Source organism: Sorex fumeus, unplaced genomic scaffold (genome assembly GCF_029834395.1).
Source record: "Sorex fumeus unplaced genomic scaffold, SorFum_2.1 ptg000241l, whole genome shotgun sequence".
In the NCBI taxonomy this organism is placed as follows: Eukaryota; Metazoa; Chordata; class Mammalia; order Eulipotyphla; family Soricidae; genus Sorex; species Sorex fumeus.
In genome coordinates, this window is record NW_026606298.1 from 1,664,131 (window position 1) to 1,683,546 (window position 19,416).

A 19,416-nucleotide genomic window follows, 5' to 3' on the forward strand; every position below is an offset into this window, starting at 1 on the left:
TAACGTATTTGAGACTTTCTCAAAAGTCATATTGGTTCCTAAGAGAAGATACAGAACATCTTTGCTTTTTCAGGGAAGAACAGATCTGAAGCTATTTTTTTAATTTATCTGATTGGGGGGGCCACACCCAGTGATACTCAGAGGCCCCTCCTGGCTGACTGTTCAAGGGCTGCTCCCAGAGTGTTCAGGGGACCATCCCCAATGCCGAGGGTCATTCTGGGCCTCCTGCAAGCAAAATATGTAATGAAGCTGCTTTTAAAAAAAAAAAAAAACCCTTTCCTCAGGAAGATCATCTGCTACCAAGATATTAAATGTGTTAGAAATGAGCCCACTAGGTGTGCAAGTATACAGGACTCCTATTGCATCTGTTGATACAGGTTATTTTTTAATTATTATTTATTTATTTTTTCTTCTTGGATCACACCCGGCAATGCATAGGAGTTCCTTCTGGCTCATGCACTCAGGAATTACTCCTGGCGGTGCTCGGGGGACCCTATGGGATGCTGGGACTCGAACCTGGGTCGGCCGCATGCAAGGCAAACGCCCTACCCGCTGTGCTACTGTTCCAGCCCCACATGTTATATTTTTTTTTATTAAAAAAATTTTTATTAGTGAAACATCATGAGGTACAGTTGCACACTTACAAATTTTTGTGCTTGGGTTTCGATTAAACAATGATCGAACACCCACACCTCCACCAGTGCCCATTTTCCACCACCTCGGATCCCAGTATCCCTCCCCCCCCCATCTCCCCCCGCCCCCATCCCACCCTGCCCTCTGTGGCAGGGCATTCCCTTGTGTTCTCTCTCTCCTATTGGGTGTTGTGGTTTGCAAAAGAGGCAATGGGTGGCAATCATGTTCGGTCCATAGTCTACTTTCAAATGCATCTCCCCTCCTGGGAGGATCCTCCAAACACCCTTCATTTGGTGCTCCCTTCTCTATCTGAGCTGCCCTTTCCCCTAGAATGCCCAGCTGGCCTCTAGGCCATGGAGTAATCCTCCTGGTACTGATCTCAGCCACTCTTGGGTGTTAGTCTCCTATTTTGTTACTTTATGTTCCCCAGATGAGTGCAATGTTTCTGTGTCTGTCCCTCTCTTTCTGACTCATTTCGCTTAGCATGATACTTTCCATGTTGTACCACTTGTACGTAAATTTCATGACTTTGTCTTTTTTAACAGCTACATAGTACTCCATTGTGTAGATGTACCAAAGTTTCTTTAACCAGTCATCTGTTCTCGGGCACTCAGGTTTTTTTTTCCAGATTCTGGCTATTTTCCACATGTTATTTTTAATCTTAAAAACTTTCAGCTGTTCTCTTTTGAAAAAATGTTCTGGCAAAACGATACTCATTTATTTATGAGCATTTTGGACCATACCTGGCTGTGCTCAGAAGCTACTCTAGAGCTCAGAGGCCAAGCCGTCACGGAGACCGAACCTGGGACAAAGATGTGCTCCAGTCCTCTGAGCCAAATTCTGGGCCCCACAACAACATTCGTTTAATTAATTCATCCCTATGTGTGGGCTGGAGCGACAGCACAGCGGGTAGGGCGTTTGCCTTGCACGCGACAGACCCAGCCGACCTGGGTTCGATTCCTCCACCCCTCTTGGAGAGCCCGGCAAGCTACCGAGAGTATCTCGCCTGCACGGCAAAGCCTGGCAAGCTCCCCGTGATGTATTCAATATGCCAAACACGGTAACAACAAGTCTCACGATGGAGACGTTACTGGGCCCACTCGAGTAAATCGATGAACAACGGGAGGACAGTGACAGTGATCTCTGTGCATAGGGGGAAACCACACCTGACTGGGCTGAGCACTAAGTCCTGGCTCTACAATCCCTGGCAGCGTTCAGGGGACCATCTGTAGTGCTGCGGATCTAATGGCTGTGTGCAAGGCAAGCCCAGAGTACTCTCTCTCTGGCCCCAACAGTCAGCCTATCTCATGACTACTGGCTGGAACACCTGATACCAGAAGAGTTCCAATTTATTTTATTTTTAATATTTATTTATTTTGAATACCCATCCCTCCGCCAGTGCCCATTTCCCACCACCACGGATCCCAGTATCCCTCCCACCTCACCCCCCCAATCCCCCCCCTGTCTCTGTGGCAGGGCATTCCCTTTTGTTCTCTCTCTCCTCTTGGGTGTTGTGGTTTGTATAAGAGTTAAGCCTGATTTTCAGGGAGAAACGTGGGATGATTTACTTTCCATTGATCACTTTGTATATAGGGAGATGCCGCATAAGCGGCTGCGCAGTTTGGAGTAAAAGTCCTGGTTCCCGCATACTCGAGTTACGCTTGTAGAGGCTCATGGTCACCAGGGTTCCATCTGGAGAAGGCAGGATGCGGCACCTACCCAATCTGGGACTTCCCGGTGATCTCAGCTCTGTTTGGGACCTGGAGCATTCTCCAGAAGCTGTGGAACCTCCCAGCGGCCTTTTTCCTCATCCAATTTATTTTATTTTTCTTGCTTTTTGGGTCACACCCAGCGGTGACACAGGGTTTACTCCTGGCTCTGCACTCAGGAATTACCCCTGGCGGTGCTCAGGGGACCATATGGGATGCTGGGAATTGAACTCAGATCGGCCACGTACAAGGCAAACGCCCTACCCGCTGTGCTATCTCTCCAGCCCCCCAATTTATTTTAAAGCCACTCCAATGAACCACTTAAGATCTTCACAGGGGGGCTTGAGGGTGGGGGTAGCACCCAGTACCCAGTCTCTCCCCATAGTTTACCCCAGAACAATGCACATCGTCAGCAAGTTATCTGCTCATGTCGGTCTGGAAAACTTAATCCTGAGGTTGCAGTATTCCGAACAAGGTTTGTTTTGGGTTTGGGGGCCACACCCGGGGCTCAGGCCGTACTCCCGGCTGGCTCCGTACTTAGGGATCAACCCCGACGGCCTCAGGGAACCAAACCCGTGCAGTGCTGGGGACCGAACCTGGACCCGCCGCAGGCCACCGGCTGTACTGTCCCCCCAGCCCACTGGCGACGTTTCGACGAGCGCGAGTTCTCGTACCTGAGATGTGAGTCTGACTGCTCTCGAGCTCAGGCTGGCACAACTTGAGCACAGACTCCTGAAACGAGAGCTGCTGCTGGAAGTAGGACAAGAGATCTGCCATCTTGCCATCACCGTCCTCATCGTCATCATCGTCATCATCTTCAAGGCTGAAAACAGGACGGAAGAGAACAAATCAGATACTGTTCCACACACGGAGCACGGAGACTGACTTTTCAGAGCTCCCAAATCCACTTCTGTCATCTAAAAGCAAAGCAAACTTTCTTCCTTCGTCTTCTTCTTTTTTTTTTTTTTTGACATGTACGCTTATCTTTGTGTTTATTTTTCGGTTTTGGACGACATCCCGTGCTGTTCAGGGCATACTTCTGGCTCTGTACTCGGGGTCACCCCTGGTGATCCAGCCCTTGTGTAAGTCTACCTTTATCCTACCCTGCAAAGGTTGCCTTGGAGGCAAGGGGGGGAGTTTCAGTTATTATGATTACCAACTAAAAAAGAATTTTTGGACACAGGAACTGAGTTTTACTCAAATTTCTGCTGCAACACAGATCTCAGGAGTCAATGAAAAAAGATCATTTCAAGTGGCTTATAAATGCCCATGTAAACAACTTCTTCTGAGCAACAATAAGTTACTCAAAGTGGATAAAAAGAAAATGCCGTCCTCTCAACAACTACTTACCAAGGATATTCTAATAGATGTGACTTTGCGTGTCACCTAAAAGTTCATAAATCATCTACCAATTTAAGAAAAAAAAAAACATGTGTACTTGTGAGTTCTAAAAGAATATTCTAGCTTTTTTACTTTTTGCTGAAACCTTGCAATGATGACTCACAAAAAAAAGCCTGGATGAGGTTCAAGTCAGAAAAGTCAGGAAACCAGGATGATTTATACAAAAAAGGAAGTCGTGGCTGAGACTAGACGGACTCAACGGCTACTGGCCGGCATTCCACAGAAAGCAAAAGCCATCAGAGACTTTCAGGATTTATTATTAGATGGGGAGAGGGAGAGACAGAAAGAGCGAGGGAGACAGGGAGAGAGAGACAGGGAGAGAGAGAGAGAGGGAGAGAGGGAGGGAGGGAGGGAGGGAGAGAGGGAGGGAGGGAAAGAGAGAAACTACTTTTAAAATCTTTCACAGAATCTACATTTATAAAAAGAGAAAAGAGAGACAAAACTGCTTTTTTTACTATTTCAATAGGATCATTCTCAACAGTATGTACCATCTATTTAAAAGTTTCTTTTAGGGGGGGCTGGAGCGATAGCACAGCACGTAGGGTGTTTGCCTTGCACGCAGCCAACATGGCCAACCTGGGTTCGATTCCCAGCATCCCATAGGATCCCCCAAGCACTGCCAGGAGTAATTCCTGAGTGCATGAGCCAGGAGTAACCCCTGAGCATCGCTGGGTGTGACCCAAAAAGCAAAAAAAAGAAAAAAAGAAAAAAAAGTTTCTTTTTGGTTTTTTGTTGGGTTTTGGGTTTCTTTTGTTGTTGTTGCTGTTTTTTGTTTTTGTTTTTGTTTTTTCAGTTTTTGGGTGATACCTGGTGGTGCTCAGGGCTTACTCCTGGCTCCGTGCTCAGGGATCACTCCTGGCAGGCTCAGGAATTACGTACGGGGCTCCAAGGATCAAACCCAGGTCAGCTGCATGCAAGGCAAGGACCCTCTCAGTACTATCTACTGCTCAGGCCACCCAAATTTAAAGGATGCTGAGAAAAGCCCAGATTTCCCCTGCATATGCACAACCTCACACTGTAAAACCGATTGAGCAATAATAATAAGACCAAAGTTCAAAAAGGCAATAATACTGAGCTCTTGGAATGTTTTTGACGTGCCTACAAATGATACTATTGAGTAGTTTGAAAGATTGGAAATAATCGTGTATAAATAAGAATGTGTATAATAAAAGCATCCTTTTCGACAGACCCTGAGATCTGGCCTACAGACTGGGCTCAGCACCGCGGGGGACAGGATGGGGCAGACAGGCACTGGGGCGGGCTTCAGTGGGAGGCTGCAGTGCTGGTATGAATGGTACGAAGCCCTCTCACTTACAGTGTTACTAATTGTGGTGCTTCCAATTAAAAATGATTTTTTTTTTCATTTTTAGAAAAGGAAAAAAATTGGGGCTGAAGCAATAGCACAGCAGGTAGGGCGTTTGCCTTGCATGTGGCCGACCCGGGTTGATTCTGGGCAGCACCACCAGGAGTCATTCCTGAGTGCAGAGCCAGGAGTAACCCCTCAGCGTTGCTGGCTGTGATCCATAAAGCAAAAAATAAAATAAAGTAAAATAAATAAAAGGATAAATGATATGACAGAGGTTATGCATAACACATTCAAAAACCTGTATCTAATTCATAAAACTTTAGTTTTTCAGGACTGTTCATTTTAAATCGGACCTGCCTCCTGGGAGAATCCAATGACGGATTCATTTGACTCCCTCGACGTTGAATATCAGCCACTTAGGTTTCTAGAGGTAAGAGTACTTAAGGCAGTACAATTTTTGGGGGGGAGGGGTCTCCAGCAATGCTCAGGAGTTACTCCTGGCTCTGTGCTCAGGGATCACCTCTACCGTGCTCAGAAGACCATATGCAACGCCGAGGGATCTGACCTGGGTTGGGCACCTGCAAGGCAAGAGCCCTACCTACTGTACTATCTCTCCACCCCCCAATGCAGTGCGATTTTTATAACTGCATTAAAAAAACACTCCACTGAAGTATTGAAGACAATAGAGCTCAGTGGGTTGCGTGAGTGCTCGGACGTGCGGGAGGATGGCCCCCATAATGCCAGGCCTCCAAGCAGCTACAAGGGGCAACCCCCACCCCCTCCAGTAGAGTTGGCAGTAAGCCCCCAAGCACCGCCAGGTGAGGCCCCAAAACAAAATACAGAAATAAACACAAATCGAAAATTACTTTGAAAGTACAGAATGACGTATTTTTGACCTTAGCCTAGATAAAGCCATCAAGACCACTTCATTGGCAACTTCAAAGGAATACCTGTCTATCTACCTCTCTATACATGTTTATATGGTTTTTCTCTTTTGGTTTTGGGGAAACGTCCAGCTGTGCTCAGGAGACGAAAGGCAGTGCTGAGGACCAAACCAGAGTCAGCCACGTGCGGATGCTCTGGTACCATCACATGTTATGATGGTACACAACATCCCCAGTCCCAGAAACGACTGTTCCAGTCAGGACAAGAGAGACAGAATAGCAGGTAGGGCAAAGCACTCCATATGGTCGCCCAAGAACCACAGGGAGTAATTCCTGAGTGCAGAACCCGGAGTAACTCCTGGGCATCGCGGGGGGTGTCCCAATAACCAAAAATCAATCAAATAAAATCCAAGTACCCTATCAGCCAGTTTCGACCATTATCATTCATTATTCTGTCAACTCTGGTCTAATAATATTTTAACGGTTTCAACGATTTTTTTTAAAGCTTAGAAAATTTACTAGCAGCCTTAAAACTGTTTTATGAAAGAGACTTCCTGTCACAGATTCAGAAAAAAAAATTCAAAAACTTTCCCCCCTCCCCTTTTATTTAGACATGATGATTTACATAGTAGCTTACAATCCATTTTCAGGCATTCAATATTCCCACCTCTGGTCCCACCACCCTGGGACCTCATCCCTCAACCGATGACCTCATATTCCCTTCCCATCCTGATTCAGTTTTAACAATACTTAAAACAAACAAATAAATAAATAAATAAAAGGGGGGAAAAATTTACAATCGTCACAACTGCATGGAACCGGGAAAAAAAAAGTTAAAAACTAAAAAAAAATTCAAAAAATTAAAGCAAAATTAACTGCCTTCCCTTGTGTTGTTCTTGCATGGCAGCTGCAGTGACCAGGGGTTGAGCTCAGTTGGCTCCAGGCGCCCAGGTGACGCCTGGCAGAGACCTCCTGGTCTCAACCACCCTTCACAGCAAGAGCTCTAGCGCTGACGTATCCCTGCACCCCAACAGTTTGAACCGATTTCAAAAGTTAAAATGTGTTTTAATGTTCTTTCGATGACCACTTTTATTAAAACACCCACAACTCTTTTCACCCGACTTTTGCTTGAAATGCGTATTTCTATGTTTTAACTTTAAAACTTGCCTAGTTAACATTTTCTACAAGTGTGTAAACAGGTCTTTATGCTAAGGACTCTAGAACTTAACAGAATCAGCACCGTCTTCTTATCGGGTTAAACATCGACAGGGAACAGATGCTTAACTTTAACAAACTCTACGCATTACTGTCTATCAAATTATATACGCACTAGCTGTTTCCAACGCCATCACCATCTGGAGACCGGGTATAAGTAATCTTGAACTCTATATCAGGTACAAGCTGCATGGCCCTACGATAAAACTTGATGGCTAAAAGAAGAAATAAAGCTAGATTAGCTATGACCACACATTTTTAAAATTTCCTTTGATCATCCGTAACTGCGGTTAAATTTGGAAACATCCTTACATAAGCAGCCAAATTCCCTTTTTCTGCACATAACCGCAGTTCAGTGGACAAGCGTATTTGCAAAACTGTAACTCAAAAATCATGTTTTTTTTTTCCTAAAGCTGTCATGTTACAAAAACTTAAGATGTTATTTTTTTTTTTGTTCTTTTACCTCTTTCTCGTCTTCTCATTCACACTTCAAAGTATATTGAATCTTAGGTGGCTGTGAAAATGCAACCATTGTAGCCCTAATAGAAAGGCTTTTAGCCAATCTTTCTTTATAAGATGCATCGTTGAAGGAAGTCAAATGACTCCTAGTGAATGGAATCCAAACAAGTTTTCTGAAATGAATCCTGAAAATCCAAATTTCTTTTGTCCAACTGCCTCTCACTTAAGCCTGTTAGGTCTTCTGTGAATTTCCTGGACAGGTGTTTACAACTAAAATATTTATTATTAGTCTTTCCCATGATACATATAAATACAATGTAGAACCCAATTAAGTCCCCACCACCAGTGAAAATAACACTCAACTCAACACCATTCTCCCCTATTTTATTTCTCTGGGTGAATTCCTGCACTCTAAGAGGAGATAAAATTTGACCATTTGGGCCTTTTAAACATCTCACAGTTAAAAAAAAAAAAAGCCATTTAAATGCAGCAGTTCCGAGAATGTTATTTTTGGGGGCACAGTCCAGTGATTCAAGCACTGGCATTTTTCTTATGCCCCGTGTATTAGCTTTACTCTCACTAAATGAAAGCTGAAACTACCAGACCAGTGCAGTGAATAATTTTTATCCCTGTATGCATTTTGGTCGGATTCATGAAAGGAACAAATGAAGCTCGGGGTATTCCTTTTTCTGAAACGAAAATTGGACTTCAGAAAACACGTATACATCCTCACTCCGTCCTTGACACTCTCCTCCTCTAAAATAATTTTACTATCGACACAATTTTTCAGAATTCTTGCTTTCTTTGGGCTTCGGGTCACTCCTGGCAGCATGTGGCTCCAGGGTCATTTCTGGCAGTGACCCAGGCACCGCACCAGGCTGAGATCACATCCAGGACCCCTGCATGCAAACCATGCGCTGGGCCCACCAGCCGGCTCTTGGTCTCTTCTGTGACTCTGATGAGGGTCTGGGCTGGAGAGGGCACAGCAGGCTGGCACGCAGGTCTTGCCTGGCTTCCCAGTACCGCACTGTCCCAAAGCACTGCTGGGAGCACATCCCAAGGACCGAGCTTGGAGGCTCCCCTGAGCATCACGTGCCAACGCTGTGCTTGCTCAGAACACCCACAAGGAAAAAAAAGACAAGAATAACTAAGAAACACTAAAGCCTACCTGAAGAAAAAGGTTACTTTGCTTATGATGCCACTACTATGTTTCCCAGAAATATTTTTTGGAGCGAGGAGGGCTGTATAGATTTTCGTTTGTGTGCCCTCGACCACACCCAGCCCCGATGACTCAGGAGTCACTTCCAGGGATGCCGGGGATCGAGAATTAACCCAAACCTCCCACACGGAAAACATGAGCTGTGTAAGCTATCTCCCTGGCCCACTGAATTGTTAAAACCTTTCTTTTAAATTTTTTAAAGGAATTTAAAAATACCAGGAGATTAACATTCTGTACCAAATGTATTCTAGGGAGAGAGAAAATTGAAATTGATCAATAACAAAGCGGTGATTTTCGTACTGTTATGACAACATGGTTCAAGTCCTAAGTTTTTACCTTCATAGAGAGCTCCATTTCGTTCCTCTTCTACTGCTTTTAGGAAGAGTTCACGAGCCTACAAAAAAAAAAAAAAAAAACCACCAGTGAAAAACTATTTTTGAAAAGCGATATTTACATGAGTACAAACAGCAGAATAATGTTAGAACAACTGGGACCTCTATAAGCTAAATAACAAACCAGAACCTACCTCTTGAACCTTAAAATGGATCACGGACTTAAATGCAAAACTTTTAGGGGGGCAAAAAAATAAAGGAAGTTGGAGATCAAGAATCAGGATGAGTTAAAGCAAAAGAAAGGAAAAGGAAAAAGGAAAAAAAACTGTTCATGCACAACAACTCGGAAGACTCCGAAAGGAATCAGCGTACCAAGTTAATCTCAAAAGGTTCCACATTGATTCCATTTATACGATATTCTTGGAATATCAAAATCATAGGAAGAGAGAACAAACGAGTGACTGTCATTGGTCATGGAAGGTCAGGAAAAGCTGGAGAGTCATAACTGCAAAGACATAGCAAGAAGGACCTTTGTCGCAATAAAGCAGCCTGGTATCTTGATTGCGGTGGTCACTACAAGCAATACCATCGCAGAGAGTGCTGGACTCATACAAAATAGTGCTTGCTGATCTAAGAAATCTGAACAAGCACTGTGGGTTGGACCAATGTCTATTTCTAAGTCTTCTATAGCTCACTCTACCCAGGCAAGAGGCCATTTTCAGAGATCAAACTTAGGGGATCCTATGGTGTGTTGAGGTCAAGGTCTGAACCTGAACCTCCCGCATGGAAAGTAACAAAATAGGAAACTAACACCCAAGAATGGCCGAGATTAGTACCAGGAATTTTACTCCATGACTTGGAGGCCAACCACACATACTAGGGGAAAAGGGAGCTCAGATAAAGAGGGGAACACCAAACAAAGGTGTTGGGAGGATCCTCCCAGGATGGGAGAAGCATGCGGAAAGTAGACTACAGACCAAACATGATTGCCACTCAATGCCTCTTTTGCAGACCACAACACCCAAAAGGAGAGAGAGAACAGAAGGGAATGCCCTGCCACAGAGACAGGGAGGGATGGGGGGGATGGGGGGTGGGAGGGATACTGAGATCCATGGTGGTGGGAAGTGGGCACTGGTGGAGGGATGGTATTTGATCGTTGTATAATTGAAACCCAAGCACAAAAATGTGTAAGTCTGCAACTGTGCCTTGTGATGTCTCACTATTAACAAGTTTTTTAATAAAAAATAAATTTAAAAAAGTTAGTTGTTTAATATATGTCTCTGGTCCACTTTATTATTTATTTATTGTAAAGCACAATTTCAAATACAGGGAACATCAGGTATTTCTAATAAAAATTTAAAAAAAAAACAGAATGGGAATAATTTTCCCTCACGGTACTATCAGTTACTTCCGTGGCAAACTATTTATAAACAAAAGACTTGGAACTACTGATATAGAAATCACAGACTCTAAGAAACCAGAAAAGAGTACAGAGTATAACAGTTGCCGCATCTACTTCTCAACCATGAAGGAAGCCAAGAACAGAACTTAAAGATCCTTAGGAGCTGGAGTGATAGCACAGTGGGTTAGGCTCTTGACACGCATGTGGCTCACCCGGGTTTGAATCCCCAGCACCCCATATGGTACCCTGAGCACTGCTAGGAGTGATTCCTGAGCAGGAGCCAGGAGCACGCCCTGAGCACCACCGATGTGGTCCAAATCCCCACCCTACCCATCAAAATACAAAATAAAAACCTCTCCCCAGGGTAAGCACTTTCAACGTTTTCCAGAATAAGAAAACAAGGCATTATTCTAATACATGTGTTCAAATCAAAATATAGGGGCTGAGCAAACAGTACAGCAGGTGTGGTGCTTGCCTGGCATGAGGCTAACCCAGCACCCCATAGGGACCCCTGTGCGCAGGAGTGATCCCTGCAGGCAGGCAGGCAGAGCCAGGAGTAAGCCTTGAGCACCGCTGAGTGTGAATCAAAATGAAAAAGCCAAAGCAAATAACAGACCAAAACAAACACCACCACCCCCCTCCCCACCCCTCTGCCAAACCCAACCAAACCAAAATACTGCAGTTAAGTTGGAAATGTGTGTTAAGGTCTCCTTCCCTGTGCCACACCCTCCTCTTTGGACTTCTGTCACTAAATTTAGGGGCCAGTGCAGCAGCAGAGCAGATAAGGCACGTGTCTCAAATGTGGCTGACCGGGGTTTGGTCCCCAGTACCGCGTACGTCCCCCAAGGCCTGCTAGGAGTAAGCCCTGAGCACCGCCAGGTGTCACCAAGACAAAAAAAACAAGTAAGCAAAAAAGTTTAGGGCTGTACCAATAGTACAATGGGTGGAGATCTTGTTCTTACAAGCAGCCAACCCGGGTTTGATCCCTGGCACCCCATATGGTCCCCCAAGCCTGCCAGGAGTGATCCCTCAGTGCAGAGGAAGAAGTAAGCCGTGAGCATTGCCAAAACAGAAAAAAAAAAAATCAGCATCATCAATCTTTTGCAGAGCCAGGGAATGTCAGGGATGTAGGAATTACCACGAACAGTTCCAAGAAGACAGTGTGTCTGTAAGAAAGAAGCCCGTATCGTCCAAAGTCCCCAGAAGGAGCAGTGAGGGCTAAAATAAAGTGGCATGCTGGTCAATATTTTTCCACATGACATATTTTATCTTATTTAACTCTGTGTTTCCTTCATTAGAGCACAATAATAATGATCCGCGTGTCCATGAAAGTTTTTATGTGCGCCTCATTCCCTCTGCCAAAAAAAAAAGAAAAAAAGAAAAGAAAAGTGAATTTAGTAGGAGATGTCCATAATACTTAACTTTTCTTCTTTTGCCAGTTCTTGTTTTCCTTTGCCGTCTGCTGCTTTCAGTGAAGAACCTCTCGCCGCTCTGCCTGGTCGAGTGTCTACGCTCGTGCCCACACCTGGGGCAAGTTCAAACATCCACTGAGCTCGGAAGATCTGGAGCTGGGCCTAGCAGGAGACAACATCAGGGTTCACCGGGAAATCGTAGCTCGCCACAGGGACCCAACATAAATTGTCGTAAATATATTTTTTAAAAAAAAAACAGAAAACTGGGCTGGGGGAAGCTACTCTGGGTTGTATGTCAGGTTGAGTGTTCACCCGTACACAATTGTGGCCTCCCAGAGATCACAGACTCTGTTGGGGCACCAAAGGTCGCAGAGAAAAAAAAAGGACACTAGGAGTGACATCTGCACCTGTATGTTCACTGCAGCACTGTAGCCACAATAGCCAGAATCTGGAAATGACCCGAATGCCCGAGAACAGACGACTGGTTAAAGAAACCTTGGTATATCTACACAATGGAATACTATGCAGCTGTTAGGAGGGATGAAGTCATGAAATTTGCTTATCAGTGGATGGTCATGGAAAACATCATGCTAATTGAAATGAGGTAGAAAGAGAGGGACAGACATAGAAGGACTGCACTCATTTGTGGAATATAAAATATGAAACTGACACCAAAGGACAGTAGACAAGAGTATCCCACCCGCACAGCAGAGCCTGGCAAACTCCCTGTGGTGTATTCGATATGCCAAAAACAGTAACAATAACAGGTCTCATCCCCCTGACCCTGAAAGAGACTCCAATACGGCAGCGTTGGGAAGGACAAGTAAGGAGAGGCTGCTAAAATCTGAGGGCTGGGGCGAACGGAGACGGACGTTACTGGTGCCCGCTCGAGCAAATTGATGAAGAAGGGGATGACAGTCATACAGTGAATGCAGTAAAATCAATGATACTCTAGCACAGCACTCTTCCAACAGAAATTTGTGTGAAGATGTGCTTTTCAATTACGCTACATGTCTAGCTGTAAAGCGACTGAGATTAAAATATTTTACTAATTTATTTTTTCTGGTGACCTGGGCCGGAATGGGGGGGGTGGGCTTTATCCTTGGGTTCAAAGTTCCACACAGATGGCTCCATCTGTCCATTTAAATGACTGAATGGAAACTATGTATTCACTGTAAGGATACAACCTTACTTAAGGCAAAAAAGTGAATCTTTAGCTTGTATATCATTCTAATAAACATTGTTGCACATGTATGTATACCCATTTCCTGAGAATTTCCTGAAAGCTGATTTCCTTGATCAAAGAGAATGTAAGGTTTTTATTTTGATTCAATTATATTGGCTTGCTCTCCAAAAAAATTTTTTTACAGCTGACACTCTCATGAGAAACACAGTTTTCACAGTCTGGTTTTTAAAGAACTTAATATTATTATTATCTACTTCTCAAAACTACAAATGAGTCTAATTATCCCTTCGATGATTAAGGGATCTATATTATTTTTCCAATCAACGGTCAAACATACCTTTCTCTTAACAGCCCTCTTTTTTTTTTTTAATAAGAATGTTCTATATTCTGAAGATATTAGCCTCCGCTTTTTTGTGGCAGTTTTTCTAGCTAGATTATTTCTTGAGACTTACTGGATCTTTTGCTAGACACAGATTTTTAAATGCTTAGGAGGTGCAGCCTGTCAATCTTTCATTTACGGATCCCGAGTCTCACGTGAACCTTGGTTGGAATTCTTTAAACGCACATCAATCTACAAAGCTGGGCTTGCTGTGTTCTTTTGTACAGCAAAAAGAATTCCATTAACAATGCAAGTGTGCTAAAACAACCAGTGTGAAAACAGTTCCACAGAATTTGGAAAATACAAATCATAACGAGATTTCAGCTAATACACAGAATGATAGCTAAACAGAAAACATGCCTGCAGATCTGTTTCAGCAGAGCTTTCATTTTCCTCATCATTTCCTGCCCTGACAGCATCCGACTGACAATCTTCCTCAGCTTCTGCCTGTGAAGGAGAAAACCCAAACACTGATTACCAATGCATAATATATAGGCAAGACCTTTTCTCACTTGCTGATCCGGGGAAATTTCCTTAGATTTCCTCGTGGCTAACTTCTTCACCAGTAAATTTAATTATCCCAATCAGGTTACACTGAATACATTGTGTTTAATTATTGTGGTAACGGGGTTTACAACCATGTTAACTGTTTCTCCTTTTGATGTACATAGTTACTGCACCATTACTACCAAAAGCTTCAAAAACTCTCCAATATGGTCCTTAGGGAATACCTTTCTAACGCTGTAGAATAAGCAGCTTCACTGGTAAATATTTAAGTGGTGATTCAGAGCTTGACATCATAAAATAACACTTAATTACAGTACAAAGTCCAGCAAATAGATTTTTGTTTATTTGTTTGTTTTTTTACTATAGGTCAATGCACTTAGGTCATATAAAGTCCTTCTTTACACAACTGGCTATATTGGACTAAGAAAGCTCATTAATCAACAACATGTAACAGTGAATGTTTTTATAAAGAAGCCTTTTTATTTTATGAATTCAGATTTTAATATATTGCATTGACTTAAATAGAATAGAGCTAGATGGGATTACTGAGTGGCTTGAGGCTGAACAGACATTTCAGGCCAGGTTCCTTCATTTTTATCCTTTACTTTCAAATAAGCATTTGCTAAGCTGAATCTCACCTTCAAGAGAAAATAAAATGTGGCCTCACTAGCATCTATTAGCTAAGAGACTTATTTGCAAATGAGACTTGCTCAATAATGTAACATGCGCGGTCTTAAACAGAAATGTGGCAATCCAGAAAATGACCTTAAAGGTTTGTCAGAAATAAAAATAAATGTTATTTAATTTTACTCACTTCAAAGATGGCAAGTTTTATTAACTGCAAATACTGGTTGTAGGCTGTAACTTATTCCCAGGGCAAAAATGCTTATATGAACCACACATTTTGAACACATCAGATATACCGGGGTAACTTTAGAGCACAGCATAAATAAGCTGGGCTTTCTCTCTTATCTTGGGCAACCAGACTCAAAACAGACGTTCCTTAAGGCTTCAACTAGTTAATATAAGGTAAAGTGCTTGGCACACGGCAAAAGGCAAAAATCAATGAAAAGTACTTGAGAAAGGCCATAATTCTGAATGAATTCTGAGAAAAGTGAAATTTCGGCACAGTCACACTTATACATATATTTGCATCTATTTTAAATTGGGAGCTTGTCTAAGGTAAATACATGATGAAGGATTTGAATTAGAAATTACACCGAGAAGTCTCTAGCTTCTCAAAGTGCTTTAGTGCTGAGAAACCGAATTCCCTGAGGGTAGACTTTCAGTAATCCAGCCTCCTCAACTCTTGCCTGAAGTCAGGCTGACTTCAAGAGCTTCCCAAATTCTCTCCTATTCAGAATTATGTGCTCCTTGCTCTATACCAACAGCTTTTCCTTCTCCCTTGCTATTTCTCATCCTTCAAGATTCCAGGATTGAGGGCTGGAGCACTAGTACAGTGAGTTTGCCTTGTATGCGGTTGACCTGGTTTAATCCCCAGCATCCCATATGGTCCCCCATGCATTGCCATGAGTTAATTCCTGAGTGCAGAGCCAGAAGGAACCCCTGTGCATCGCCAGGGTGACTCAAAAAGAAAAACAGAAAAAAAAGAAAAAGAAAAAAAGGTTCCAGGATTATCCCAGAATGAAGCATCTTGTTTGCCCAGAGAACACAGGCACCATCGCAATTTCAGACTTGTATTGAGATGATTTTTTTCCTCTTTGCCATAGTCTGTGCACTGGAAACAAGATCATTAGCTGTCATCTTTATAACCTTTGGGCCAAATACGCCACCTGCTATGTATTCAAGGCGTGTCCATCTATAGGATGGTGGCTTTAGTGACCTCTGAGGTCTTTTCAATGATTAAAGGCTATATCCATGCATCATTTTAAGAAATTTAGTCCAATAATATCGTACCAACTTCTAGCACTATGCCAGTCTGGTAACTAAAAAAACTGGCTCCGAAAAATAGGCTGGATTATAAAATGTCAGGAAGGTGGACATGCGGTGAAAGCTGTTCCCTGACCTTAAACAAACAAAAAAGTCATTTATCCACGAATTCATACTTATGTGCATGTCTACTAGGACCTCCGTGGTTTGGTCCTTTCACCCGGGACTCCTTCAACCCTACTTTTTTTCTCCGCAGACGTTTTCCGAAGACGTTAAGAGAACTTGTGCCAGCACCAGAGCTGTCAGCGGGGAAGCGGCCTGGGCTCGGCCGTCCAGCGCGGCCCAACGAACGGGTCGGGGCACGCCCTGCGCGCGGCCTGCCCGGCCGGTTCTCCCCGCACGCGCAGGGCAGGTGTGCAAGAAGCCTGGGCCTCTGGTGGGGGCCGAGGACTCCCCGCTGCTGGGGCGCGATCCACAAGTGCGTGGCTTCCTGGGGCTCCTCCCGCCTCCCCAATTTCTCTGAGCGCGCGGGACAGGGTCCCAGGAGGGGCTGGACGGTGGGGGGCGCGGGGAGCAGACTGGCTGGGTGGGAGTGGGCTCTGGGTGGGTCATCGGCCAGCCCTTCCCCAACAAGGCTCCCGGGAATCTGCTTGCAACTGACCACCCGGGCCGGCTGGGACGGGGTGTGGGTCTGGGGGGGTGGGGGCAGGACCGCGGTGGAGGCGGCCCCCACCCTCCAGCCCTCACCGTAACGGGGGTGAGGGGGGTGGTCGCGCCACCTTCCCTCCACCTGGCAGGTCCCTGGTCCCTGCCCCCATCCCCCACCCCCTGCGTCCGCCTCCCCAATTTCTCCGCAGCGCGCGCGCCTCCCTCCCCGCTCAGTGCGCGCGCGGGACAGGGTCCCCCCGAGGGGCAGGACGGCGGGGGGCGGGCAGACGGGGTGGGTCGGGGGGAGGGGGTTCTGGGTCTTCGGCCCAACCTGCTCCCGGGAATCTATTTGCAACTGACCGCCCGGGCCGGCCGGGATGGCAGGACCGAGCCCCAGGGCGCAGTGGGGGCGGCCCCCACCCTCCCGGCCGCATCGCGGAGTGGGGGGGTGGTCTCGCCTCCTCCCCACCCCCCACCTGGCCGGTCCCGTCCCTGCCCGCCCCCCACCCCACCCCACCCCACCCCCTGCCCAGGTTACCATGCTGGGGGGGCGGCCCGTGCGCGGGGTCGCCTACTGTCGCCTGCGTGCCGCGCGGCGCGCGCGCGCGCGGGGGGCTCAGCAGAGTTCGCGGTCGGAGAAGCGCACCAGGCAGCGGGGGTGGGTGCGGGCCCGGCGCACGGCTGCCATGTTCGCGGGCAGGGTGGGTGCGGGGATGGGTCGCGGCGAGACGCGCCGATCGCCCGCCGGGGCCTGGCCCGAGAGCGCACACGCCGCCGCCGCCGCCCGCTCCGCGCACGCGCACGCGCACTGCCGGGTCCCCACGGGCGCCGACGGGACGCGAGGGGGCCGGGAGCACCCAAGGGCGCGGCGGCACGGCCAGCTCAGGCCCCAGGGATGCGCACGCCAGGAACACCCCAAAAAATAAATAAATAAGAATCACGATCGTTTCTACTGGAGGGTGGGGACCTTAGGGCGCCCGGAAAGTGACAGTCGGGACCGTCGGTGCACGGCCCGAGTCGCGCGCCGCGAATGCGACGGGGGGTCACTGTGCGACTTCGCCACTGTCCCCGCGAATGCACGTCCCCAAGGCACCGGTTACGCAGGAGCGCGGAAGGATGCTCGGGGGACGGCGGCGGGGCCGTGGAGGCGCTAAGCCACGACGACGCGCGCGGGGCGGACGGGCGCACTACAAATCCCATCATGCTCAGCGGGCGCCGGACGCGGCCGCACCCGGGTCTCGAAGCCCGAGTTGGGCGGGCCGCTGGCCGCGAGGCACGCTGGGACTTGTAGTCCGCGCGGGCTGCGCTGCCTGCCGGAACTTCACACCGGGGCCTCTTGAAGTCCCAATCTCTCAGAGCCCGCCTCTTAAAGCCCGACTTCGGTCATTCTTCCCGGATCGAATGAGCTCTCAGCTCAGTTCTTGGCAGTTTGGAGTCGGTTGAAAGGTGGAGCTCTGCATGGAGCTTGGCAAATTCTATGAGACCATACACCCATATTATGATTTTATATATATAATTATATATATTATTATACATATTCACCCATGAATATATTCTGATCTCTTCAACAAACATGTATGGTGTTTCTGAAGTCTTTTCTAGATGTCTAGGATGACTATCACTCACTGATGCTCTACTTTCAAACACATCCCCAGAACTGAAATCGTTAGTTTTCCTTTTCTGGAACCCTAGAAATGTAGTACGTCTGTGGCAGAAAACATAGATGGAAGAAAGAGAAGAGGGAGAACTATAATAAGAAAGCCCAAAACTTTTCTTTTGATATTCAAGTGTGCCCGTTGGGTGGATTTGCTTTGGTTTGTCCCTAATTCAGCAGTTTATTTAAAAAGGGCCCTAATATTTAAGAACGGTTAAAAAAAAAAAAGAAACAGTAATAGTTTTTAAAGAAAACTTTAGGGCCGAGCTATTAAGAGTGATTTTCTTTTTCTTCCCAATGACCCCAATAAAATTTGATTTTTGAATTTTAAATTAGAGGAAAGATTAAGGATTTACTATACAAGGAAATGATAAAAGTGACACTTGAATGCAAGAGTCTTGAATTAGAAAACGAATAATGGGGTATTAAGATATTTTCAGATCTACTCAATTTTGTTAACCTAAGTTGAATGCTAATTTAAGACATCAAGATCAATTAGCTCAGTTAATGTTCATTATTCTAGCAAAAAAAGCGATGAAGCATAGTAAAATATTAATTAGTATTTGTAAGGGTAAATTGAGCAGCTATTTCAATAAAAACAGTTATGTTTTACAGCAACTAGTTTTCTATTTTAGATCAGTCGCCACACTAGACTTCTTTACAGGGTTAAATACTATTGCATCATATTCTATTTGCAATGTGATAATTATCCCACGGCCGGGCCTACTGACCTAAACGATTTACTAGCTCATTGAGTGTTTTTTAAAAGTAATCCCTTTTTTTGCTTGGTAGACTGAGTCCGGACATCCGCTTAATAATAAAGCTGATAATTTTGATATTTTAAAAAAAATCACTTTTCCCAGAGTAGCATATGATGGGATTAGTAATGGCTTTTTGTTTCAGAGCTGGTTTAGGTGTGATATGTGTAAACAGAAAGGTAAACGTGTCTTTCATGTGCCAAGTGTCCAGATGACACTTTCCCACTTGGGAAAGTTTGACAGGCTTGTATTCCTGTTTTTTTTGTTTTTTTTTTTTTCTCAACGGGCTTGACCAGTGAAAGACCTTTCGGCCTTTGGTATAGATTCTTTTAAGAAGAAGGGGGAAAAAAAAAACCCTGCACTTTCACACCTTTAATTCAAAAATTATTAAAAGAACATAATGAGAGAAAATTCATACCGTG

At 45.4% G+C, this 19,416-nt stretch overlaps 1 protein-coding gene across 1 annotated transcript in view; it reads right to left on the bottom strand.

The window, feature by feature from the left end:
• FBXO9 (F-box protein 9) overlaps positions 1-17,138 on the bottom strand; it is a 30,346-nt gene extending 13,208 nt beyond the window's left edge. Inside the window, exons 1-6 of the mRNA XM_056108975.1 lie at positions 17,121-17,138; positions 13,898-13,984; positions 11,982-12,134; positions 9,163-9,220; positions 7,264-7,363; positions 3,017-3,165 (exon numbers count right to left, since the gene is read on the bottom strand). Of these exons, the coding sequence (XP_055964950.1) occupies positions 3,017-3,165; positions 7,264-7,363; positions 9,163-9,220; positions 11,982-12,134; positions 13,898-13,984; positions 17,121-17,123 (550 nt within the window). The 5' untranslated portion in view covers positions 17,124-17,138. The remainder of the gene's footprint in view (positions 1-3,016; positions 3,166-7,263; positions 7,364-9,162; positions 9,221-11,981; positions 12,135-13,897; positions 13,985-17,120) is intronic.
• Between the last annotated feature and the right edge of the window lie 2,278 nt (positions 17,139-19,416).